The sequence below is a fragment of the Tachypleus tridentatus genome, chromosome 10, assembly GCF_004210375.1.
Source record: "Tachypleus tridentatus isolate NWPU-2018 chromosome 10, ASM421037v1, whole genome shotgun sequence".
In the NCBI taxonomy this organism is placed as follows: domain Eukaryota; kingdom Metazoa; phylum Arthropoda; class Merostomata; order Xiphosura; family Limulidae; genus Tachypleus; species Tachypleus tridentatus.
In genome coordinates, this window is record NC_134834.1 from 132,778,650 (window position 1) to 132,806,204 (window position 27,555).

The window sequence follows — 27,555 nt, forward strand, 5'->3', positions numbered from 1 at the left end:
TTTCTTATGTTGATAGTGCATCATACTACAGAGATATGTCCTTGTCATAGTAAGCTCGTAGGTATGATTTTGATTGTTTTACTCCATTTTTGGATCTTCTATTGATGGTGATGTAATCAATTTAATTTCTGAGATTATCTCCACGATTTTTCTAGGATTAACCTCTTTTCGGTTTCTGCTCAAATCATGCATTCGTAATGAGTTGATCATTTGCAACACAACAATCAGTCATTTCCTCTTCTCTTACATTTTTGTTTCCAAATTCATGCGGTCCAACAATATTATCTACTCACACACAATCAATTTTTGCGTTTGCATCTTCCACCACCACAACCACTTTCTCGAAACTAACAGTGTTTCATAAAATCTGTCAATGTCCTTTTTCCCATTTTTAAATGTCGGTGCATAAACTAGTATTATTACAATGTTCAAAAGCTTAGATTTTATTATCATAAGCATCTCTCTATCAGATATTGTCCAATATCCATAAAGGATTCATCTGTCACACATGACATTCCTTGCTGAGAGAGACACCTTCATCATATCTTTCAGGAACTTCCTTCGCGCCTTTGACGTTTTTATTTGATTCGTAAAATACCATAGATATTGGTAAAATATTGCAGAAGAATATCATTTCTTACTGCAGGTTTCAGTGGCAACTAACTTGAACAAATCTGTTCTATAGTTGTCCCAGTTGCAAGAGGCATCTGTGAGAAGAGATTATCCATCGTCCTGCGTCCCCAACGATTTCAGCAGTAATCCTCGTCAAGGAGGCTAATGGGTATTATACCTTACTTAAGGCAACTAAAACATTACAGCAGCTAAACTCTAGCTGCTCGTTTGATTATCATCTTGATAGTTGAATGTCCTATTGGTGGATGCAATTCAACGTCACATGCAAAATATTATTGTACTGAAGAATTTTAAAGCTTTAAAAGGGCAAGAAGCTAACAACATTTTTCACACAAATATGTCACATGGCATTTTTAAAACTATGATAATTGGCGGTACGTTCTAAGTTTTAACTTGTACTGCTAAAACACAAAACTTATCAACACTACTTACTTGTATAAAAGCCATGCTATCAGTAACATTGGTATGAACAGTTGCATATCAACACTGAGGTACCATAAATGTGGTAAGCACTAGGGAAAAAGTAAATTTTGTAATAATTAGTAATGCATTATAAATTTCCTAAGCACCTGAGAAGAAAGTAAATAACTGTATGTTAACTGTGACAGATACCACAGAAGAGTGAAACTAAATACGTCATGGAAATAGCTATAAAATGAAATAAATAAATGCAATATAATTTATAAATGTGATAAATACAAAATACTAGAATAAATAAATGCACCATAAATGTTGTAAATAAATAAATATCAACAATAAAAAACTGTACAACAGTGATGGCCACTAGGGATTAAATAAATGCACAAGAAGTGTGGCAAACCCTAAAGATTAAACAAATATAAAACTGGTAAAATAACCACAAGAGATTAAATAAGTATAAAACTAATATTGTAACTGCTAGAGATTAAACTAATGTACAAGAGGTAAGGTAACTGTTAAAGACTAAATAAACGTAATATTAGTATGTTAACTATTAGAGATAAACAAATTAGCTACAGGTGTAGTAGCCATTAGAGATTAGACAAATGTATAACAGGAGTGGTAACCACTAAAGATCAAACAAATTTATAACAGATTTGCTAACTACTAAATATTAACTAAATGTATTTGTTAAGTGAATGATACACACATTTTGTCTGGAATGGAATTTTTACACGCTTCTCATCTTGAATCCGAAATATACAAATTCAAAGAAATGTGGAAAAAAAAAGACATTTACAGTTCACGTTGTTCTTATCACAAATTTAAGTTTGATTGTCTTTGGTTGCTCAATAGATTATTTCATACTATCGAGTGAAACTAGAGGAGAACTTTTTGTGAATAACTGTTTCTAACTTTTATATGGTAGCCCAGAAGGAAAATAGCTAGTAAGCAGTACTAACCGCCAACACTTTGGCTACTCCTATGTAAAGGAATAGTGCAATTTGTTCGTCATTCTTATGGAACAACCACGGCCCTAAATTGAGTGGATTTTTGGAACATCAAGTGCAAGCCCATAAATCCTAAGATTCACAGCTCAGGCACACTAACAACTGGGCCACGCCTGGTCTTATGTGATCATTAGCTACCTAAACGTTCTTCTGAACTAATAATATTTTACTAAAATTTATGTCTAACGACTGACAAAGAACATAATCCTTTTTTTGTCGTCTATCATGTGTTTATACATAAATACAGTATTCTCGTAAATTAACTTGGTTTTCAAATTGATTTTTAAGTGAAAGGACATTTAACTAAAAAGAAGGAAAAAAAGCAAAACTACACGCTGAATAGCTTAAATACAATTGAACTTGATTGTGGCCGTTATTCGATGTTACCTTCTAAATAGTTGTATGACCATATCATCAGCGTATTCCTGAAAAATAACGTAATGGCATGGAAGTGCGAATAATTAGGTGTTTCCTTTTTATTGAGGAGACAAAAATCTCTTCTAAAGCTTACTGGTGTAAAATGTTCCAGAAACATATCAAGCCAATTATTTATAGTTAATTTAACATAAAAAGTTTACTCTCAAACTGCTCAAATATTAGTACCTAAGATTTTTAACTTGGGCTCTGAGCTCTTGTTCCTACCCAGAATTCAGCTTATACTTGGTCCTAAGTTTCTTCTATTTGTTTGGTCCCACTAAAGAGGTACAATGAGGCGAATGTTTTAAAATAAAGAAAGACATACATCATATAATGAGGGAGTAGCCAAAAGATTTTCTATGTGGCAGAAATGCAGAGATTTAACCATACTATGGCCAATGTGGCAATAAGTACAGGAAGACAATATGGAAGGTGGTATAAATATTTACATCCGGTAATTTATTTTTTTTTATTGTTTAAGGTTTCCCTAATTTCATTCAAACGCTCCTTGTATAACGTTAGAAGTCACAACACATAAAGCTTCTAATAATCAGGAAATCCTCATAAGATAGTAGTGAGTGCACAAACAAATACATAGATAGAAGACAAGTGATCAAATTAATTGAATCTTAAGCATAGTTCCAGATGGTGATACTTGTTTCTATTTAAATATATGCAGTATGTCATAACGTTAGAAGTTACCACTAACTTACCATATCTTTGTAGTCTACCCAGTTGATTCCATAAACTAAGATTCTCCACCAATTCGATTCACAATTTGTAATTTCTTTCATTATCTTTTCCTTCCAGAAGGGCCCAGAAGCAGTCAACGGTTCGAGAAATAAAAGACCCAAAACAAACAAAATTGTGGGTGTCAACCTTTCAGAAAAAATATAAGACAAATGAGTATATGCGTTGTGGTAAAATAACCCTCAGGAATTCATACTTTATCTACTCTTCATTGCTATGTATACAGCAAACACATAGATAGCTTCCACTTTTTTAGTGTAAAATTGGTTAATTTTGAATTTTGCGCAAATCAATACAAGAGCTATCTTTGTTAGCCGTCCCTAATTTATCAGTGAAATACTATTGGAAAGGCAACTAGTCATCACCACCCGCCGTCAACTCTTGGGCTGCTCTTTTACAAACGAAATAATGGAAGTAACAGTAATATTATGCCCCCGCCGTACAGCTGAAAGTACGAACATGTTTAGTGGGACGGGGTTTCAAACTTACGACCTTCAGATTGTGAGTCAGATCCTAAAGACAATAAATATTGAGCGATTAGCAACCACCTTTCTTTTTGTTTTATTATTAAACTATCGGAACTTAGAACTTTGATGATAAACTGCGGCCCGAAACTAAACTCTCTAATATTCAAGGCTCTGTCAAATGACTGACAAGGAATGTAGTATCCTATTTCTATGACCTACCATACGTTTATACAAAAGTATAGTATTCTTATAAATTAATTTGCCTTCCAAATCGATTGTCAAGTGAGAAGGACGTTCAAGTAAAAAAGAAAACAACAACAACTAGAGGCTGACTAATTTGAATAAAATTCAAATTATCTGTAACCTTTATTCGATGTTATCTTCTGAATAATTGTACAGTCACAGTTAACAGCAGAGACAAATGAACTTAGGAGCAACATAATAAAATTGTAAAGTTGGAATTTGTCTCTTGAATTTAAAGAAAAAACTAAGGCGATAATTAGGTTTGAAAATACTCCTCAGTTGTTGTATCTGTGGGTATACCCTACGGATAACATTTTTCAGTTGATACTTAACAATCAATGAGTATATAACAATATCAGGAATGCAGTTGTAAAGTTAAAATACATTCATGTAAAAGTTTTTGTGCTACCCTTCACTTTAAGTCATTCTTGTTATAATTAATTAAAGTGTCTAAGAATGGAAGTTCACAACCCTCATGATTTTCTAAACTACACACTGCTGTTTTTGCTGTTCATATATCGTAAAAAATCGAGATACCCGATCAAAGTATTTATAAATTGTAAACCAACATCCACATATCTACGACAGTAAAAGGTAGAAGTTATGTGGGCAGTTTTTCCCATCATTGTTTTTCGTGGAAATAGAAAAAGAAAATGGTGACGGATGATGAAAACCTTGCATCTATGGCAACACCTTCCATATAATCGCCTATTTTTCCATTAGAAAAATGAAACCATTTTAGTGGTATATTTAATTATCTTAGAAAATGGTTTTGGAATGCCTACTACGTTACAATTAATTTGTAATTTAGATCAGCACTCACTTGTATAGCCTCTTCTTGTCGTATATTAATAGTATATAGCAATTCAATGTCAAGCTGGCACAATAAACGTTACTGTCAAACTTCATATGCTACATTTATTGAAAAATTCCAAAAATGTCTTCTAAAATGTACTCATTTGGGATGAACTTTCTTTGAAAATTCTACCAAAACCGGCTAAACTGCAGTTATGAGTTTTAGCATTGGATACTAGCGGTGAACGTTTAGTAGCCCTAACAAATCATAAGCTCTTGTCCATACCACACGTGAATGTGATGTTTCTGTCCATTTTAATTTGTATATGGTCCTGGCGAGGGCCAATGATGAGCAGAGCCTTTGAATAAAGGAGAGTTTGCTGATGTATAAACTGAGACCCGAAATCAACGCTCCCAATTCTGCTATTACTTTAATGCTAAAACTATAAAAATGTAGTAAATATTATATGATAAAATATGTTAATACTGAATTTCTTTTCGCCATTTTCTTCCCCCAAACCTTTAACTATTTCCTGACTAGTGATTCACTGTGTAGATTACGGTCTTCCACCGGCAGTTGAATGTGAATGTGCTCTATACAGTGTGCGCTCGTTTTAAGCAGTTACCGTCAAGGGGTTTAAGAAAACGAGGATATAATAAAGGAAACAAACTTCGACGATAGGAAGTTATTATTTATTTGATCGAACCACAAAGGAAATGACCTTAATATAGATAGATTTACGATTACTCTCCTGCCAAAAAAAGTGCGCATGTGTGTGAATGCGTCTATGTCATAAGTGTAATAATTCTTGGACACTTTTATTGTTCCTTTAGTTTATATCTTATATCAGTTGAGCTACGACAATACAAAAATCCTACATTTAGATGATAATATATCAATAAAAGCTCCATACCACAAGTAATAAAGAAAATTGAAAATGTTTCAAGTAGTTCCATGAACTTTGTCAAATATACTTGCATGAAACTAACATGGAGCTAGATGTTACCACGTACTTGACTGTATTTCTAGTTTAACCCGATATAAGCATTTTAAACTGCTTAGTCACAGAACCACAATTCGACGGAACTTGTAGAAGAGGTTAAACTATGAATATTTGAAATAAAATTCACTAGTTAAAATAGGAGTACCAGTTATACTTTCATACCTTCACCGTCGTACGTATGCTACGATTGCAGAGTATAACAATAAGTGTGTTAAATCTAACAAAGAATACGGTGTTGATGAAATACAGCTTCCGATGTTTAAAGCCTAACGCTCATGTTTACCAGATACAATCTAAAACAATCTGAATTCAAGAAAACATTTTTATAGCTATACATTGGTAAGATTTTACAATTACACTGTTCTTTAAACAAATGAACAACAAAGCCGAATGTTAAACGGCGACACTAAGACAATCAGTGCAACGCTAAGATTTCTGACGTTGTATGAAAAGATAAGGAAGACCTGCTATAGAAGTGCTATTTGGATTTAGGTGAGAAACTTTTGCTGGCCATTTTATGATTTATAGTGTCTCGGTGGGTCAACGATAAGTTTTCGAATTTACAATCCTATTGTGTATATTTGTGTTCAAATTACCATTACGGCTGATGGCAAAAGGTCGTAGAATTCAGCCTAGTACAACGTTAATATGTTGTCGAGCTCTAAATGCAATTATTATCGGAAGTATAGTAAAATTTAGAATCATCAATACTGACGTTTCCTCCCTCCACAACTAAATCACCACCAAATGAATGAATGGTAAAGACACGAAATTTCGATTGATCTGTGATGATACGCGAATCTTGAACCCTCAGATTTATAGTACAGACACGCTAACCGCTTGGCCATTTCCGACCCAATTATTCTTCTCTCACCTAGAGGTATTTTTTTTCTTTTTATTTCAGCGTTTGTTCAAGAAGGTATACAATCCAAAGGGAGCTGCTTCCATTCCTGGCAAACTCAGTGGAAGTCCAACTGAAATTTTAGTGCTGTGTAACCAACTACAGAACTGAAATAAGTTTTATCATTTTTATCAAATATATGGAATATGTTTTTGTCAGTTGATTACTGATTGTTTGTATTAAGTTCAGAAGCAATGAACTAGTAATTCTTAGCAGTCCTGTTGTACAAAGTGTGGGTTTTATATGGCCTAGTTGACCTTCTATATCCATGTTCGGACTGCCAAACGAGACAAACGAGTTGCTGTGATATCAACAGGACTGCCAGTTACAAATATAAATACATCAAAACATGGAAGATCATGTCTTTAAAATCGAAGAGTGAACACTAAAATAGTAAATCAGTAAATAATCTTATGTGAAAACGAATTGATAGCACTGTCCTTTTAAGTGAACGCCACATGCTAAAAGGACATAATTTATGAAGTCCACTTCCGTGGATTTTGGAAGATATTACTAATATTGTCGCTTTAATGTTTTGGTGTAGTGTACTTTAATGTAATACTACATCGTCTTTGAAGTTTTCTATTCGCAAGCTTGTAATAACTTTGGGAAAATAATACTTCATATATTATATTAACAATTTTAAGTCTAAATATTTATAGAAAAAAATTATCAAGACTTTTGTACTTGTAAACGTTTAAATCCTAAATATAGCCTTAAAATTGGCGAAACGCCTTCAAAATAAGGTGTAAATTACGTTGTAAGTATCTAAATGTGGTTGACTCACCTTAAATAACGGTGCAGTATTTCAATAAGTAAGTTCAACTTTCCTTCAGATTTTTTCATCTTTTTTAGAACTCCATATGTCATGACCAAGCCTCTTAATAAGATAATAATAGAGTAATTAACATTGAAACTTTACTCATCAAGGTTATATAAAATTGTCACCAATAGTCACAGAGTCTATGGTTCCAAGTCGGTGCAACACAACCAAAAACAATTTTAGACTGTAAAATATTTAGGAGCATTCAACCACATTACGTAGCAAAAAAAAAATAAATAAATAAACACGCGCTTGTAAATAAACACGACTACTTTAAACCAAACCACATTGCAAAAGAATAAAAACAGGTACATACAAGAAAACACTAAACACTCACCTACACTTAATCACATTACATTGAATTTATCTACACTTAATCACGTTTCACTAAATGTAACCACATTACTTTGCAGAAAAAAAGAGAGCTAATAAATACTGAATGTAGCCACGTTAAAGCAGATTATCTTGAAATAAAACAGGATAGAAATAACTAAAAAAGGTACATTAAGTCTTAATAGATTTAAATACATTAATCTTGATGCAAAATTCAAGAAAGAATACTGAATAAAACTATGTTTAGTGAATTACCTAAAACCCAAACAAACGACATTTTATCTTAGGTAGTGCGAAGCTACAAAGAAACTCCTGATAAGAGACTGTACAACGTAAACTATTGTCCTCCAGTTAGACAGTGGTAAGTCTTCGGAATTAAAGTGTGAAGTAGACGCAGCAGATAGCCCGATGTGGATTTGCTATAAGAAAACACACACACACACACAAATGCACCTCTTATGGAAATGATAGAGACAACGAGGATGAATTAATTGAAACTAAGAGACAGTTTTTGTTAGCATAGTGATTTAATAATCATTCAAATCTCAGCCACCATTGTTGAAACATTTACATTGTCAACCACGTTAAGTACTAACCCAAGGAAAAAGAACGTGTCCACAGCAAGCCAGGCGTTCAAAATAATCTGGAACGGCACATTGTTCATAGAGAAGAAAGATTGGTAAATATCCCCTATTGAAAAATATGTTAACTAAATCATCAGTATTTCAATATTACACCTAAGAGTGTTCAGCACCGATATGGTTTACAAAAATAGTTAAGCAATAAAAATACCACTTTAATTACTTAACAGAAGTGCTAAAGGTACTTTAAGTATCACTGTAAATTCTTATTAAAATACTGTAGCTATTTTACATATAATTATCAGTAAAGGTTTTGTAAATACTACAGGGAGACCTTTTGAACATATATTAATAAATACAATGACCAAATTTTAAAAAGGTATGTACTGTATTTTATATACCACGATATACCATTAAGATATTATAACTATCATCGACAATCTTAAATGAAATATTTTAAGTACTTCGGCAGGTCTTATAAGAAAGAATAGGTGATATTCAATATACCATTAAAAGTCTTCAGTAAAAGAAAGACGTTATTCGGAACATCACATTTAACTTACAATGAGTTAGTTGCTCAGGTTGTTCATTAAAGATGTTATAAGTACAAAGTACAATCATTATATAGAAAATATGAATAGAAACTTGTACGTACGTGCGGAAAATAGTTCTACGAAATAATAAGTATGACCCAGAATGACCCACAGCATGCTAAACATTTTCATTCCGTTCAGTGTTTCCATCTGCCGGTTACCTTTTGTATTCATCAACTTGTTCCAATTTTCGACCAAAGAAAAACACAGCAAGGCTTTCGTAGCAATACCTGTGATATATGAAGCATCAAACTCCCTTTGATTGTTTATTTTTAACCTGGATACTTATCTTAAAAGAAAAGAAAAAAACATAAGTTGTGTATTTTTCATTGTAAATACGACTCAAACGGTTTGAAAGGGTAGATAGACAAACAGATAAATATAAGTTACAAACCTCTTTTAGTCGGTTTTCCAGAACCTGTTATCCAACAAGATGAAATTTCAGCCGAAGTAGCAGTAACCACCAGAAGAACCAATACTGTGAGTAAAGAACTGAAACATCAGAAGTGACAACATGTGTTAAACTCCTACGTCTGGCTGTTTTACATGTTTATTAATATCATTCTATTCACTTACAATAAAATTATAACGTAGTATATGCTTTCAACTTAAAATGTATTATAAATTATAAAACTTGAGATGATTTTTATTTAAACTAATTGTAAATAATATGTATGTTTTAAAACAAAATATTTTGTTAATAAAGTCACGAGTACTTACATAGTTTTACTAAAACAAAATATGAAAAGTGTTTTATAAAAACCTGCATTTACTCTATTTTGTAAACAGGGAATGGTATATTTCATACGTTTTGGGAAAAACTAAATTACTTAGAGTTAAAAAGGGTTGGGAAGTTTGATGTAGCAGGAAATGTAAAGTTCAATAGCGTGTAATTAAACGAGGACTAGACAGTGTGAGTTAAAAATAGCTGTTTAGTTTGGGTTTAGATAGTTTCGGTTTAAAGGAGTTTGATAGTTGGGTTTTGAGTGGAGAGGCTGGATATTTTTCGTTTCAGAATATAAGATAAACTGGATTTAGAAATACTGAACATATTAGGTTTAGAGAAAGCTGTAAGTTGGAATTTGAAGAGGTGAGATAGCTTAGTCTTAAAGGAGATGGAGAGCTTGAACTGTATAAAGTTGGATAGTTTTGAATTAAGTCAATCGAAGTAATTAATATTAGAAGAGCTGTGTAGTTAGACTTGATTCTGAAAAGAGTACAGCGGTATGTCTCCGGATTTACAACGCTAAAATCACGGGTTCGATTCCCCTAGGTGGGCTGATATAGAGAGCTGTAGAGTTATGGATAATAAAAACAGGATAATATGAGCCTACGAATACTAGACAACTTGTATTTAGAATGTTTGAGAATAATTTGAGTTAAAAAGCCTTTGACAAGCCCAGTATTATAAGATGTAAAGGATTTGATTCGTATTTCTTAAAGAAGGTTGAAAAGTTTAAGTTTGAATGAAAATTAATTTTATATGGTACATGATAATGAGTAAAGTGTAAAAATACCTTGGTTTAATTGGAATTGGTTATTTTGGTTTTAGATTATTAAATGGTTAGAATTGACAAGTAATGGAAAGTTTGGTTTTACAAATTTAAATTGTGTTACATCAGAAGCACTGAAGTTTAAATTTTGAGTATTTTTCATATTTTTTTAACAAGTGAATGCTGGATAATTAGTTGATTTGTTTGTTTGTTTGTTTGTTGAATTCGCTAAAAAACATCATAATTTAGCAGTGTAAGACTAGAGGGAAGAAAAGTATCATCACCACTCACCACCAACTCTTGAGCTGCTCTTTTAAGAACGAATAGTGGTATTAACCATTACATTACAACGCCCCACGTCTGAAAGTAAAGCATGTTTGGTGTGATGGGGATTCGAACTCGTGACCCTCATGTTGCAGACCGAGCGCCCTAACCACCTGGACATACTAGGCTGATAGTTAGTTTATATAAGCTCATTAGTTTGGGCTTAAAATAGCTGTACATGTTTGAAAAATTGGGACTTGCAATGCTAGGTACGTTGAGCTTAAAGGAGAAATAGTTTAGGATTAGACAAAATTGTGAATCTGTTAGTTTTGGGTGAACTTCACAGTTTGGTTTACTGGAGCTACATAGATAAAGTTCTATATAAGACATGATACTTAGGTGGGGTTTTTAAGATTAAGAGAAAGCTAGATTATTGTGTCTAAAAGATAAGATATCTCAGGTTTAGAAAGGCTAGTTACTATGAGGCAAGAAAAAGGAAAAATAGAAAGACTGGTTCAAATGAGTTAGACAATCTTAGATTTTTAAAGATTGATTAAAATTAATAGGATAGTTTTATTTTAAAAAGGTCAGATTTAAAAAGACTCGGTACCTTTGGTTTAGAGAAAACATTATACTATGGAAGTAGAGAAGGGCGAATATCATGAAGTAATAAGAACTGAAAACATTAAGTTTAGGTTTTGCGTATTTTCTGTTTAGATTGATTAATTTTGAGGAACTGAGTGGTTTGGATTCAAAGAGTCTAATTTTCAATAGGGAATATATTCTTAGCAAGGATTCAAAAAATAGCTTGAATTTAGAAGTAAAAGAAGATTGAGCACAGAAAAATAAGATTATTTGAACTTGCGAAGGCTAAAGAAGTTGGATTTGAAAAACTTGATATTTTGGGTTTAGTGTTAGGTGGATAGTTAGGATTAAGAGGGTTAGAGATAAGAGGGCAACGTTAAACTTTTGAGTTTGGAAAGGCTGGTTAGTTTAAGCTATAAAACATTGGATGGCTGATGTTTAGAGATATTAGGTAAGTTGGATTTGGAGGGTTTGACTGTATGAGTTTCAATGGGTCTGATTGACTGCATTAACAGAAGCTGTTTAAATTTAGTAAAGAATAGTTGGCTTAAATTTATTAAGGCTAATATAGTTGGGGAATAAAGAGGACTAGAGAGTTTGCATTTAGAAAGGGTTTTGTAGTAAAAGTTCAAAGAAGGTTGAACAGTTTCCGTTTAATATAAAGGCTGCGTATTTTTGCATTGATAAGAACTGAATAGTTTGGATTGAAGATGGATAGATGATTTAGTTTTCCAGTGATTGAGTACTGTAACTTGAGAGAAGGTTAAGAGAGCTCAGATAGTTTTGTCTTAAACTTAAATGAATAGTTTATGTTCAGTGAAGGCTGAATTATTTAGGTTAGTATGGAATGGAATGTTTCAGTTTATAATGGTTGGATATTCTGAGTTTAAAAGTGGTAGGTAGTTTTGGTTTAAAGAAGACATGTTAGTTTTAACTTTCGCGAAAGATTAGTCTGTGTTTAGAGAGGGTGATTAATTAGGTTTCTGAAGAAGTTAGAAGTTTGAATTTAAAGGGGATGAACTGTTTAGTATGTAAATTCGAACACCTTGTTTTAAGACTACTTGAATAGTATTGGTTAGATGGTTTATATAGTTTTCATTTTAGTGGTTGGATTGTTTAAGTTTAGAGAAGTCGTCTGGAGTGGTTTCACAATGACTGTATATATGTAGTTTAGAGAGCTTTATAAGTTTTGTATAGTTTAGGTTTAGAAAATTTAGGCAGTTTCCACTTAGAGATCTTAATCGTATATAGTATAGCTGGATAGATTAGATTCAATAGAAATGTATAGTTTTGGATTACAGGTGTTAGAATTAATAATTTGAATTTAGAAAGTCTTTGTAGTTTGAATATAGAAGGTGTTGTAATTTGGGTTTAGAAGATATTAACAGTTCTAGTTTAGATTTGGATAAGCTAGATTTAAAAAGGCTAGGAGAGCTATGGGGATTAGGAAAAATGGGTTTAGTAGAGATGGACTGCTTGATTTACAAAAATTTAGATGATTTGTCTAGTGATGGCTGGAATTTCGCGTTAGTCGTCCCTAATTTGCACCTTCAACTGTTTGGTCAACTAGTGGGAGTGACTATCACATTATAACCCCCTTCTCCCCCTTCTGAAAGAGCGAGCAAGTTTGGGTGAATGGAGATGCGAACCCGCGGATTGCGAAGTAAATGTTTTAACCACATAGCCATGTCGGCATAGATGGGACATCCTTAGAAAGACTCAACAGTTTAACAAGAAGTGGAGATTTTTTCTTTTTATATATTTGTAGAGGCTGAATAGTTTGATAGAGATATCAGTAGTTTTAGTTAGGTGATACATTTGAAGGTAATGAGTAAATAATATTTTAGGGCAAATAGTAAGTTATGTTTATCTTTTTAAACGAATTACGCAAAGAACAAAAAAATCGATTTTGCAATGATTATTTTGAAGAGTGAGTTTACATTTTCATCGCTTTAAATGGCATCAAGTATTACTTAATTCAATATTTTGTTTTTATTTTCACAGTGCGTATTTCTGTCCTCAATGTAGAAATGTTTATGTAGTAAGTTGTAGTTTTAATCGGAAATTTTAACAAATTTGTCTTACCTAACATATAATAGAAGCTAAACCAAATATGAAATTGTAACAAATAAAAATATATAATTTTACATCTCCTTAAGAACAACTATCTATTACAAATTACATTATCATTTACGAAATCAATAACATATTACGGAACTAAATATTTTAATTTTTAAAGTATAACTTATATTGTATTTGCTTTTGTTATGATTTGAAATTAATCTTAAACAATTTGTTAGCGATTATTACTTACATAACAATGATTTGTACAGTTGTCATGTGTTCAGTGACCTTCATCTCACAATTTGGAACATCTACCACTAGATGGCTCTTTTTTAACGCTGAAAAACATAAAAAATATTTATATTGAAACAATTTTTCCCCAATACTCCTGAAAAGCATTTATTTCGAATCCTTCAAACAATATAATACAACTTATATGTAACTGTAATGATCTACCAATATATTTTGTAGGTAGATTAACTATAGTAATATCCACCATCACAGTGACAGTGTAAGACTAGAGGGAAGGCCACTAGTCATCACCACCCACCATCAACCATTGGTCTACTCTTTTACCACCAAATAGTGGGATTGACCACCACATTATAACGCCCCCACGATTCGAACTCGCGGCTGTCGGATTACGAGTCGAGTACCTTAACCACCTAGCCATATCAGGCCTGATTGTTGTGTGTAGCATTCATTGTGCAATATACTTTGATTACTTATGGCGTTTCTCGATTGCTAAACGGTACATACTCTTGCACTATACATTGAACAGTGTAATTTATTGTGCACTTATATATAATATTGCATTGATGCAAATTGTTTTCCAGAATTATTAAATTTTTGATGGTGTATGTTCTTCTGCAATATAAATTGATATCTAAGTAATATAAAATATTATATGATAGTTTTAAATGTTAAACTGTACAAGTTTTGATATGAAATCCTTTGATTTCTGATCGATGCAACTTTTCTTCCAAACATTTTTTTTACAATATAGTTTTGAATACTATATTATGCATACTTCTGATTATTAGTCTTTTATCCTTAAATGGTAAATGTTTAACAGTATTTTTATCACATTATGTGATATGCGTTTCTAATGTAAAGTTAGAACTAATCTGCGAATGTAATGACGTTCCAAAACTCAATATTTAGTACAAATAATTATTATTCTGCAATAGTAAGTGAGCTCGATTTTTCGAATTTTCGTGCAAACCTAAACAAGGGCTATCTTCACATAGATACATCTAATTTTGTGCTGATGGACTCATCGCCATCTTTTGAGCTTCTCTTATGTGACTGAATAATGAGATACGACTATCCCTCTTATAATCCTTCTACGGCTCTATAGTACGGATTTATTTTGAAACATCTCGTAAACCATGAATCCTGTGATTTAGAGTCCAAACACATTAGCCTTATTCGACCTCAAACAGGAACAGCTAGAGAATTAGTGATGATTCTTTAGTACAGCGTACAAACATTTTCCAATACAAAATTTATGGAATTAGTCACGATTCACCAAATGAGACAGTACCTGATTTTACCAGTTCTTCGACGTCTTCCCTCGAACAGCTGGACGGTACACACATACCAACTCGATACCACACGAAGTAAAAGAAGAAAGAACGAGATGCAAGTATGTTTGTAACCTGGAAAATGAGTAATATATGAAATATTTCCTTTATTACACTGAGTGGAATAAATGTCGTTGCGTCCCTAGGAGATAGACTGTTCAGACTGTGTCTTATAACAATAAAAACAGCAGTTTATTGTACTCCAAAAATTATACTTAGCTTTATTACTTTATCTTTCTACAAAATGTAAAATATTTTACTTTTTAGAATACGTATTTTTTTCTGTATTTCTGTAACAAACGAAAGGTTGTTTGCGTCGCTTGAAACATTATGTATAGTTATTTTTTTGCAAGATTCAATATTCTATGAGCCCAAAGTAACACAGAATATATATAAATTCGTATATAAATCTGTAAAGAAGTTTTACAGAGAAAACGTTCAAATAATCACATTAGTTCATGAAGTTGAAGAAAAAGGTAAACATACCGACTTTTCAGAAAAAATATCCCCGTCAATTATAATGTCTCCATTTTTGATAACTTTAGGTTTTTTCGGAAGAGGTGGACGTACTTTTATTGTACAGTACTTTCCTGTTATGATGTCCGATTTCCTTTCAGGTGAGATGGTCTCCTTTATTTCCAAACAATTGTCGTAGCTCCCAAAAGCAGCCAACGTTCCTCTCATAACTCCATCAGGAAGTTTTCCAGAAGCATCAATTACTGAAATAACAGAAAAACTTACTTAGCATTTTGGAAACTAATTGGGTGAAGAGAAGTGGATATATTTGTGCTGAAAACTGATGTTTTTAGAATCTAAGCACTTTATATTGTTGTAGGACATATTTCAATGCTGTAATATATTTGTTTCATAGATTTGCTTTCGATTAAAGTTAAGTACAAAGCTGTACAACTGGCTATCTGTGCTCTGCTCATTATAGATATAGAACCGGATTTTAGTGTTATAAGTCCGCAAACCCACTACTTTGTTACATGGGACTGTCCGGTAGAGGGAGTTGCTGATAACAATGATTATGTAGTGTTCAGGAACTGCAAAATATCTAGAAACGAGACTACAGGTATAGATACGAACAGAAAGTTCAGGTAGAAATTAAATAACGTGTATTCAGTGAGAATTATCGCGTTTGTTCTGCTACTGAGTTACTTGGTGAATTTGTTTCTGGTTGTCCAACAAAATAATTATTAATTAAGTTAGCTGTATGTACTACTTGCAGCCGGAACGTTTGGCTTATATTTAATTGTGGGTCTAGCATTTAAACGTTTGTGACATTAGTTCTATAACTTACAACTATACTTAGCTGTAAAAAACGTACAAAATATAAAGAAATAAACTAATTTGGTACTTTTACATTAATTGGACTTCTTGTCACTTCCATTAAATAATTCAAATAAACCACCCAACAATAGAGTATGTTATGAAAATATTTGCTTTGGCATTACGTTGTGTATAATGTGAAAAACCGAACTCTGGATTTTAGTGTTGTGAATCCGTAGATTTACCACCGTTCCACTAGAAGATGATTACGACGATAATTTGGTCTTACCATATTATTGGGCCCGGCATGGCCAAGCATGTTAAGGCGTTCGATTCATAATCCTAGGGTCGCGGGTTCGAATCCCGGTCGCACCAAACATGCTCGCCCTTTCAGCTGTGGGGGCGTTATAATGTTACGGTCAATCCCACTATTCGTTGGTAAAACAGTAGCCCAAGAGTTGGTGGTGGGTGGTGATGACTAGCTGCCTTCCCTCTAGTCTTACACTACTACATTAGGGACGGCTAGCGCAGATAGCCCTCGAGTAGCTTTACACGAAATTCAAAAAAAAGAAACACAGAAACCATATTATTACTGTCAATGTCGTCATGGCTGGTCAGGTTCTATCATATACAATTGTAGTTTTTATTGCAAAATAATCTTTCGCATAAGGTTGTCGTGTTCAACACAAATACTTCCTACCCGCAAGCTTTCTATTACCAGTCTAATGTTTTTTCGATGGTTTTCCAACGCCCATTTTAACAGTCCGATGAAACAGAAGACAATAAGTTTTGCATCTGTCAACCTGACCTGTATGTCTTCGTCTTTTAATATAATGTATTCAACCATTCATAACACTTGTTACTCATATAGCAGCAAATAATAATCTTTTTACCTTTTTGATATTTTTTTTGTTCCCTGTAACAAAGGAAAAGGTAACTATTTTAATAAGCTAAACACAAAATTTGATCTTATATTATATTTTTTCCAATATTTCGGCGTATTCAACGCACGTTGTTATTATTTTTAAGCTATAAAATACAATATCAAAACTCATTTAATTTCTTAAAAGTGAGATTTCTTAATAATCAAATATTTAACTACATATATCTTTTTTTTATAAAGTAATAACGCTTATTAAGAAATAATAACTGGCATGAAGTTTCCTCTAAACTGTCAAGACAAAAATTATTTTATCTTTAATTTTATAAGGGTACCTGGACCAAGACTGCTGCCATTACAGTTTCCTTGGTTATCGTTTTTATGAAAACAACAATCGATTTTAAAGTTTTACAGATACCATGTGAACACCTATTAATTTCTTTGTTTCATGTACTATAAATTATGCCCAGTTTTCTTGAAACTACGATTTGGACAGAAGAGTTCTCCTTGTTAATCATAGGATTAAGTCATTGTGTAACTTCAAAATGATTGTTTTTCATTAGATCTTCTATTGTACTGCTGTTTTAATAGCACTTTCTAAGCAAAGTAAGTCAAGTAAATAAATCAGATATATAAAATAATTTAGTAAATAGTTTAGCTAATTTAAAACTGGTCTTGGTAGGAGCATGTAATATCTTAAAACAAGTAAGAAGGAAAGAAAAAAACTTCTTGTAAAGTATTGATTCAACAGTTGTGTGCCCTCGTTATTATTGTTATTTTTGTACTGTAATCTCAATAACACCTGAATGATGATATTGTTTTAATTCTTTAGGTCAGGTTTCTTAAGATGTACAATATGTGTCGTCGAAACAAGATTAATGATTACATTTGCGATTAAATTACAACCTGTTGTAATGAAATGAAGTAGTTACTATTAACTAAAGAATAAGTATTACTTCTGATCTTAAATCTTTATAAATTAAGATTCTAGTTGGAAAAAACAACTATTATAGCAATCTTTCATATGTTTGACTTACATTCCATGGCCCATGGTTCTAGTCGTCTGAGAGCAAACAATAATCGGAGAAGAGCAACATTGCATGAGCTAGAAATCTGACTCTCATAACTGTATCGTATCAAAGTCGGTAAGTTCTCTTTCATCAAGGAGTTCACAAAATGGCGGAATTCTTTATTCATATCCTTCCACATCCGAGTAATATCCTCCGTAGTCTCCAAAGAACTTATCAATCGTGTAGGAAGACTTGAGAACGGTGTATTGTTATTGGTGAAGAAATTTGATGATAAGAAGATTTGATTTGGTTGCTCACGAGAGTGTGGAATGGATGTTGGAAGTTCTGATGTGGAAGCAATTACCGGATTTAAAACTGAAATCGATTCACTGGGACTCGTTCGAGAAAAATCTAGACTCTTCAGTAATTGTATTGAAACTCTAGAACTCAACCTTCCCGTATTGTTCAATAACAGTAATTCCGGCATCAGTCTGCTGGAATTTTGTAACAGACTATCAAAAGTTGACGCAGAGAGTTGAGTCTGCTGTTTTAGACCACTATGGTTTAGAATCTGCATACTGCGACTTAAGGGCGTTTTACTTATCGTCTTGGAGTCAATCATTACAGTGGTCCGATCTTTCAGAATGTGTGGTTGTGCGGAAGTGGTAGAAATGTCACCAAACTGAAACTGGTCTTTTAATTTATTTTTAGCTAAATCAGCTGACACTGTGGATACATCGTATGGTGCAACAATTGAAATCCTAAGCAAGTTAAAGAGACAAACATATAGTTTAGTGTACTTCATCTTTTGACTCGATTCAACTAAGTCAGACAGTAAACGATTGTTTTACAAGTATGTTTACGAGGAAAAAGCTCGAATGTGCATACTTCACATTGCATGTTGGTGTTATAAAAAGCTTTCCTTGTTTGTTAATAATTGCAAGAATAGCGTGGTATGTGTGAAAAGTTGAAAGCGCATTTCCAAAGAAAAGGAAAGTAAAACTGAAGTACAGACGTCATATTTGATTAATGTTTTTCACTTTGGTGTCAAACTTGAACAACAACAATGGGTACAATTGAGAAATTATTTTCTAACAAAACCCTATATGTTGAAAAAGTTGACAATATACAGTAAAGTTGAGTTTAAAGTTACAGTATAATTTTGTTGATATAAATGTACATATACTTTCTTTTGTATTTGAATTTACTTTGATTTAAGAGCTTTAATTAAATACCAAAAGCTAGAATTATTGTAGCCCTCAAATTTATTTAAAGAGTAATTCACACCAAAATAATTAGGAATCAATATTATAATTCTTTTGGTTACAATAAAACACGTGCCACAGTAGCGCTCAGTTTGCATATTCAGAGCATTCTAAGGAGTTCACACTACGTCTAACAGTTTTATTTGTAACAAGCTTCAGTAAAGTATGACAAGACCATACATCTGGACAAATCTTCAACAGGATCTCTTGGCCCCCCATTGTACTTGCATGCCAGCTTTCAAAGTCGCAGAAGTCCGTTGAAGATGTTTTGAGGGACTTATCAGGGATATATACATACATATGAAATAGGGTTCCTGTTTTTCTATTTTCTCGGCCATATGTATCATGAAAACAGCTGAGGTAGTACTTATCTAATGAACTTCTATCGTTTATTTATTTCAAATCTTTATATATTATCTTGTGGTATGCCTAGCTTCACCACAATGCGGTTTTGGGTCGGAGGACTCAGTTAAGCTGTTACATATATTTTTCCGCAGTATCACTCACAAAAGGAACAGTTTATTAAGCATGATAGCAGCATTTAGAAGAAAAACTTAACTGTTACATACTGCGATGTAGCAATATTTACATAAAATGTAGTTATTATATGGCGCAATGCAGCAACCTATTCAAAACTTAGTTAAATCATAATGTAATGTAATAGAATTTAGAGAAAACGTAGTTGTTACTTTCTGCGTTGAAGTTCTTAATATTGAGATATAACATCATTTACAAGAAAACGTCATTTTTGCGTTCTATGATGTAAGAAGATACACAAATAATTTGTTATTGCTATGTAAAAATATTAAATGGTGTTATCGTCTGTAAATATACTTTACAGTAAAAAGCTTAAAAAGTTTATTCTCCTGACCTCAACATCTTGTCGTGTTGTATTTTATCAGGTAATTATTAGAATTGCTATTGCTAATTACTGCTTCAAACTAGTCGGCTGAGACAAACTTTAACTTGAAGTAAGTTGGGTGGAATAAGTATGTACTGGGGTTGGAAATATTTGTTTTTTAGAAAATGAATATGTGCAAAAAGAATTAAAACAAAACTAGAAAAAGAGTATGAGCTTTCAATTATTTTTTCTATAAATTTTTCAGGAATATTTCTTTACTCGTGGTTCACATTCTCACCTTAACGATAGTATTATAAGCACTTATGTATAACCAGCATTCAAACTGTGTGATAGACACACTCACTAAATAAACACTGAGGTGCTAAATATCTGAAACCAGCCTCAGTTTACTAGGTAAATGTTTGTTTACTTCCTTTGCCATTTTAGTTGGTGGGTCATGAAACTGGTTTTATCACATACACACATTTTTCAGTTTCTGACAGTATCATATGTCTATGATCATATGGTAGAGTCTCTAGCAGAATACAAAAGATTTTTTCAATGCGAATACATTGCAGTTTAAATACATTAAGCCACAGGGATTCCCAGACTTTCTCAGCATAAAACTCTCCAAAATATTTCGTATTGTAATTGTCCCTCCTCCAATCAGCTCATCAGATCTATAAATACTGAGTTTGTTAATATAAAGCTGTATTTTGTATACATGATAAGACCCTCTGAAACTCTTCTGTGGTCCTCAGAAGGTCGGCTCACTCGGTTTGATAATTTCTTCATAAAGTTATATGTAACGTGACAAAGAAATACGACTTTAATATGTCATTTTGATTTTGATATAATTTACAAAAACTGGATATCTGACTACTTAATTTAAAGAATCATTGTGTTAATAATTCTTTTTCGCACTTAATTTAAATTTCTAACCCACGTTTTCTTAGTTGACATTTTACATCTTAAGTCGACCGGGCAGGAACTTAAGTAACAGATTTACTATTCTTAAGTATTTGAGAGCAGAGATTGACGTAAGTTAAGAACTGACTATGTAAGCCGCTTGTTACTATTTCTCTAAATTATTCAATAGTGGGTAGATGCCAGAAGATTGGAAGTTAACTAATGTGACTCCTCTTTTAAAGAGAAGTGATAAAAATTGTCACGGTAATTATAGACCCACAACATCAATGGTTGGAAAGTTTGAAAAGCTGATACTTGGTTTTGCGAAGCTCTTTAACCAAGTTTAAACTTTTGTTGGATAGTTAGCATGGTTTTGCTAGAGGAAAATCATGCCCTATTAATTTATTGACATTCTTTGAAGAGGTTCCTACTTATGTAGATGAGGGTTTTTATTGAACGCATTTGACAAGGTGTCATATAAAAGACTTATAAAAACATGCGCATGGGGAATAGGTTAGCTCATTAGACAGACAACTAGTTAGGTGGAAGAAAGCCAAAGGTTATTAGAAATGGTATTCACTCAAAACTACATTAATATCACGTTTGGGGTATTTCAGGGCTTAGGATTAAGACCTTTTCTCTTTTTTATTTATAACAATGGCTTAAAAAAAGGAATGGTAAATAAATTGTTTAAATGTGTTATTAAAGTTATAGATGTTGCTGACTATGAGGATGCTGCACCAGGTTTGCATTTTCTGAGAATTTGGAAAATATACGATACATAGTTTTTAATTCGAATATTTGCAAGATAAAGTGTGTAGGTCACTACAATACGAATTACGGAAATAATCTTTAAAGAAAATAACTTTAATGGTGTGACCGGCGAAAAAATATCTTGGTGTTCTAATTGGTCAGTCTTTTAATCCATCCAAGAGATGGTAATGTAAAGAGGACCTTAGGTTGTATCTAAATAAATACTAAATACAATTCAAAAGAGCTTATAATTTGTTGAACAGTTGTACAATTCGTTAATCAGGACACATTTCGAGTACTGTGGGTACCACGTTGGCGGTGGATGGTGATGACTAGCTACTTTCCCTTTAGTCTTACACTGCTAAATTAGGGACGGCTAGCACAGATAGCCTTCTTTTAGCATTGCGCGAAATTCAAAACAAACATAGTTCCATTTACGTCGATAATATAAAACGTTAGTGAATTAAGATTTTCGTGCATTTTATATATAGAATGCAAAAGATTTGCATCTAATACTTTGCTAGGCGATCAATAAACGCCTGCCACAGTTACACGGGTTCGCTAGAGTTTGGGTTTGTTTTCTGAATTTCGCGCAAAGCTACACGAGGGCTATCTGCACTAGCGGTCCCTAACTTAGTAGTGTAAGGCTAGAGGGAAGGCAACTGGTCATCATTACACACCGCAACTCTTGGGCTACTCTTCTGTCAAAGAATAGTGGAATTATAACGCCCCCACGGCTGAAAGGGCGAGTATGTTTGATGTGACGGGGATTCGAAACCGCGACCCTCGAATTACGAGCCGAGCGCCTTAACCACCTGGTCATTAAGGGTTGGGTGAAATGTTTTACATTTGTGGAAACGTTATGGCTGGCATTATTCGTTTGACACCTTTTAAGTCAACGAGTCCAACAGTTTTGGAGGAATTACGTAGCGCACACACTAAATCTTAACGTACATCTGTTTAAAATATCAATTGCAAATGTTTACAATTCACACAAAGATGAAGTTTTAAACGATTAAAACATTTACTATTGAAAACTGGTTAAACTTCAAAGCGTTTTATAACACTATATAGGAAAATTTTATTCTATATTATTCATATACTAGTGATTCATGTAATTTTGGTTTTTAGAATGGAAAAAATAAAAATTTCCAAATCTTTGTTTTTTGAATTTCGCACAAGGCTACGCGAGAGCTATCTACGATAGCTGTCCGTAATTTATCAATGTAAAACATAAGGCAGCTAGTCATCACCACCCACCGCCAACTCTTGGGCTACTCTTTTACCAATGAATAGTGGGATTGACCGTACATTATAACGCCCCCACGGCTGAAAGGGTGAGCATGTTTGGTGCGACAGGGATGCGAACTCGCGCCCCTCAGATTACGAGTCGCACGCCTTAACACGCTTGGCCATGCTCGGCCAAAATCACGTTTAAATCATCTTTAATAATCATATCATTAGTATTGTTACAGTATACATTGAAGAAATTCAGGCCTATGATATACAATATAGAAATAATTAACTGGAAGTTTGGTTTTTTCATCAATTTTTTTTACCATGAATTTTAACACAAGGTATTTATGACTGTTACACTCTTCTTCCTTTAAAAGTTTTTCCTATCAAATGACCTTAAAATATGTTATGTTACACCGTTCTTTACTATAACGTGACGTCAATACAGGTTATTCACTTAAAACAGTATTTCCTTAATGAACATTTACCTAAAAAATGGTGGTTGTTTTTTTATTAAAGCTTCTGTTTTTCTTTTCAAATAAGTTTAATAAAGTGAGCCAAAAACCTTTCTTTCACTCAGTATATTAAGGCATAAACAGCTATATTATAGTGAACAATTACTTAACCTGTGTTTGCATACAAGTCTGATGTCACTAGGGCAAAAATAAGTTTCTTGCATTATGAAAATTAGTAGTACTGGATTTTTTTTTTCAATGGTAGAACTTTATTTTGTAAAAGTTGATTTAATTAATTTCAAGGTTCCAAAGTATATTTAGAATGTAGAGAATTGATACAAATAAGCTCACAAAACTGGCACCCATACACTAGTATAAGGGGAGAGTACTGTTATAAAAACCATTGGTCAATTGCTTGGAATTCCTAACAAATACATTTTTACTAAAGAATTTCTTGGCATTTTTCATTTCTTTATTTAAAAAAACAAAAAAATTAGCCATCACCACCACCAACAACAACAAAGCAACTGGTTACCTAAAGCAGTTATTCTCAAAACGTTTTTTTCAGAGACTACTTGAATATTTTATTTTATCTCTTTGTGGATCCCAATGGGGTCTACAGGTCATATTTGTGATTTTTTTTAGTATTTAGGTAATCATTTCATGAACTATAAATTAAGAACTATTGATCTAAAACACTAATTATCAAGATATTAAGCCTTCTTAAAAATGCACAAATAAAACTGCTAAAATGGTGATTTTGTGATGTCACACTTCAGCTTTTGTTTAAGTTTTAGTTTTTATATAACACTATAAACATAATTCAAATTACTGGGTTTGAAATTTAAAATCAATCATTCTGTAATAGAGCTAAATGGCAACAAGAACATTTTCCAAAATAATGTTTTTTTTCTAAAATTATCACCCTTAATTTGTTACTTTAATTTATCATGTAATTTAATTTGCATTAGTTATATCTTGAATTGGACCAATGTCTTTGAAAACTATTAACAGATTCAACCACACAACTTTAGACTGACTTTATTATCAAGTTTCCATTCTTAAGATTTAGTTGAACATACAATACTAATTATTTGTTTTTCCAATTTATCACTTATTTTCACAGTTTCAAAGAAAGTTTTCCACAGATCAAATTTGATGTACAAAAATGTATTTAGAATCTAAAATTGTATATAGAAGTTTACAAAAACAAAGTACAATATTTTTGTTGCTGTTCTTCTTATCCACTGTCTGTTGCTTTATAATGATCATCATCAGTTGTTGTGTAAATATGTCCCTCATTGCTCAAGAACTCAACAACTTTCCTGTAAATACCATAAAAATTCACTATGATAACAACAATAATTATTTAAACTTAAGCTAAGAGCTATAACAAAGTGAAACAGGAATTTTACAATAGTAAATTTAGATTGTTGGAACTGACAATATTACAGAAACAAATTTACAATTAATCTAGTTTAATTAAATTGTAACCTTAATCTGTTATTCAGTAGACTTTTATGCAGATATTGCATTTATCAAAAGCTGTAATTAAGATCTTAAAGTCACTTTAATGGATAACTACATCATATACACACAAAACATTCTTTAGAATGCTACACTTTGATTTGCTTGTACATTTAACTTATGGAGTCTTAAACCATACAGTGATCAGTCCAACATAACCTACTGAACACTTTATGAAATTCATGTGCTTTTGGAACAAACTTTTCTAAACAATTTGTGCACTAAATCACTTGCTTGTCATTGTTTGTTACACAGGAACCCTAACAGAATATGATTCAGATAAAAATAGCATCATTATGACCATTCCACTATTCACTGCTGGTATTCATAAAAAGAATGAGTGATTTCACTATTTTTTTTTTGTTATTTATCACACATTAAGCCAATTACTAGACAGCTTCAACCTTGTTTAAATTATTTCACTAGTTTTTTTGTTACTTATCACATATTAAACCAATTACTAGATAACTTCAACCCTGTTTAAGTGAACACTCAAATGTGAAATATTTTAAAACATGCTTTAGATGAATGTGATGTATCTGCACGCTCACACTATTTTATGATTTTAATTAATGTTAAGTATGAATGCAACATTGTGCATAAAGAGTGATGATTAACAGACAGAGGTCACAGCATAAATAGACTAGCTTGGCTGTGAACAATGTATATGCAGCTTACAATATATAAGACTACGAATGCTTGTCAACAAATATAAGTGACAAAACTAATTCAAATAAGTAATAAAAAACTTTGAAAAAGTATGGATGATGTAAGGCTGGCAGTGCCAACCAGTACAAAAACAAGGTTGTGATAAATGCACAAGATCATACAAAAAAATCACTACACACACAGAAAAATATTTCAAAGAAAAGTTTTAGCTACAACTAAATGTTGAATTCCTTGTACTTGCATGAATTCAGGTTTAAATAAAAACATTTAAGCCGAGTAATGTTTTAAATTTTTACAATGGCTAATTCCTATAAAGCTTGTAACATTAATTTAGAGGCAACTTATGTATGGTTTTGTGTATTCACCTCTACCTTGTTTCTTTACATTTTGGCATCATTATACTTTCAAAAAGTTATTACTTATCTTCCTTCTCTTTTCATGAATAGCAGTTAATGTGAAGGCAGCAGTTTCAGCCTGATGAGTTGTCTTGATGGACATCATATGTTAAAATTAGTAAAATGCTTCTGCAAGTCCCAAGTTAAAATGCAACATTTTGGTGTGTAAATCATCTCAAAAAATTCAAACATTCTCACACTTCTGACACCAGAATCAGAATGATCAATAGAACATTTGGCTGTTACACTACTTGCTGGTTCTATACTTTAGCAATGTTTTTTTTTGTTTAATCTGAAAGTCTCAATAGCTACTGAAAACCTATGTTAGGTGTTTAAAAAGCGTCATGTAATGTTGTAACATAAATTTGATACTATAATTGACAATACATAAAATGTGACATCCATTTTTTTCTCAGCCTATCCCTACATATTAAATACAACTGTGCTTAGTGATAAACACGACAAAAAGTAAAATTATCAGATTTCATCCCTAAAGCTTTCTTATGGGAAAGCTGAAGATGCATGTACTGAAAGAACAAATTCATGACCAATGTAAATTTGACTGGAAAAGCCTGCAGCTACAAAAACTGTTAGTAAGGGTTTACTTAAACATTTACACATGGTCTAAAGGTCTTGTTAAAGGAATGGCAACTATTCAAGATAATGCTGCAATATAATCATATAGTTTGTCTTCAGAATAGTAAACTATAACTTTACATCGTAGAGTTAGATACTACTTAGCTCTCAACTCAATGATGCATTTAGTTTCATATAAGGGAGACTGAAAGTAAAATATTTACCTTCTGTTTGAATGTCAAATTTGGTGTTTGTGATTAAATAATACAGTAGTAAATTCAATTATTAGTAGATATTATAAAAAGTAAAAAATAATTTTTATGGTTTTATGCAATTGTGATAAACAATTCTGTCATCTAAACCTAAAACTTACAGAAGTGTGATCATGATAGGAGTAACAAACAAGTATACTCTATGACTTATAGCAAGAACCAATTTTTAATTTATCAAATTTATGTATTTTTCAGTAATGTGAAAGAACTAGTTATCCAAGAAGTAATTCTTTAATTTTGAAATGTGCCATGCACTTATCAGATTTATTTTTTGAAATCCCCACTATTACTATTTTAAAAACATTTTTGATACAATGGTAAGGGAAAAAATAGAATCCTGAAGACACTGTTACTTATACACACACTGTAGTACAAATCTAATCATTTCTCTACAAATCTGCCAAATAAAGTATGAACATTTTCTTTTTTTGCATTTGTTAATATTAATACTGAAAAGAAAAATTAATATTCACTGATTTTCAAATTTTATGTCAAATAATCACTAAACCATGAGATTTTCAATGTCACTTATT

At 32.2% G+C, this 27,555-nt stretch overlaps 2 protein-coding genes across 9 annotated transcripts in view; both read right to left on the reverse strand.

Moving 5' to 3' along the window:
- The window catches only part of LOC143230344 (nose resistant to fluoxetine protein 6-like), a 31,694-nt gene extending 12,714 nt beyond the window's left edge, over nt 1-18,980 (reverse strand). For all 3 annotated transcript variants that reach the window (XM_076463755.1, XM_076463757.1, XM_076463758.1), the window contains exons 1-10: nt 18,152-18,980; nt 15,449-15,681; nt 14,923-15,037; nt 13,627-13,714; nt 9,365-9,462; nt 9,033-9,200; nt 8,393-8,486; nt 7,428-7,520; nt 3,194-3,359; nt 1,066-1,145 (exon numbers count right to left, since the gene is read on the reverse strand). In XM_076463755.1, coding sequence (XP_076319870.1) covers nt 1,066-1,145; nt 3,194-3,359; nt 7,428-7,520; nt 8,393-8,486; nt 9,033-9,200; nt 9,365-9,462; nt 13,627-13,714; nt 14,923-15,037; nt 15,449-15,681; nt 18,152-18,929 — 1,913 coding nt within the window. In that variant the 5' untranslated portion in view covers nt 18,930-18,980. The remainder of the gene's footprint in view (nt 1-1,065; nt 1,146-3,193; nt 3,360-7,427; nt 7,521-8,392; nt 8,487-9,032; nt 9,201-9,364; nt 9,463-13,626; nt 13,715-14,922; nt 15,038-15,448; nt 15,682-18,151) is intronic.
- A 5,628-nt stretch (nt 18,981-24,608) lies between these two features.
- Nucleotides 24,609-27,555, reverse strand: part of RPA2 (Replication protein A2) — a 37,855-nt gene continuing 34,908 nt past the window's right edge. For all 6 annotated transcript variants that reach the window (XM_076463764.1, XM_076463759.1, XM_076463761.1 and 3 more), the window contains one exon: nt 24,609-24,908. In XM_076463764.1, coding sequence (XP_076319879.1) covers nt 24,824-24,908 — 85 coding nt within the window. In that variant the 3' untranslated portion in view covers nt 24,609-24,823. The remainder of the gene's footprint in view (nt 24,909-27,555) is intronic.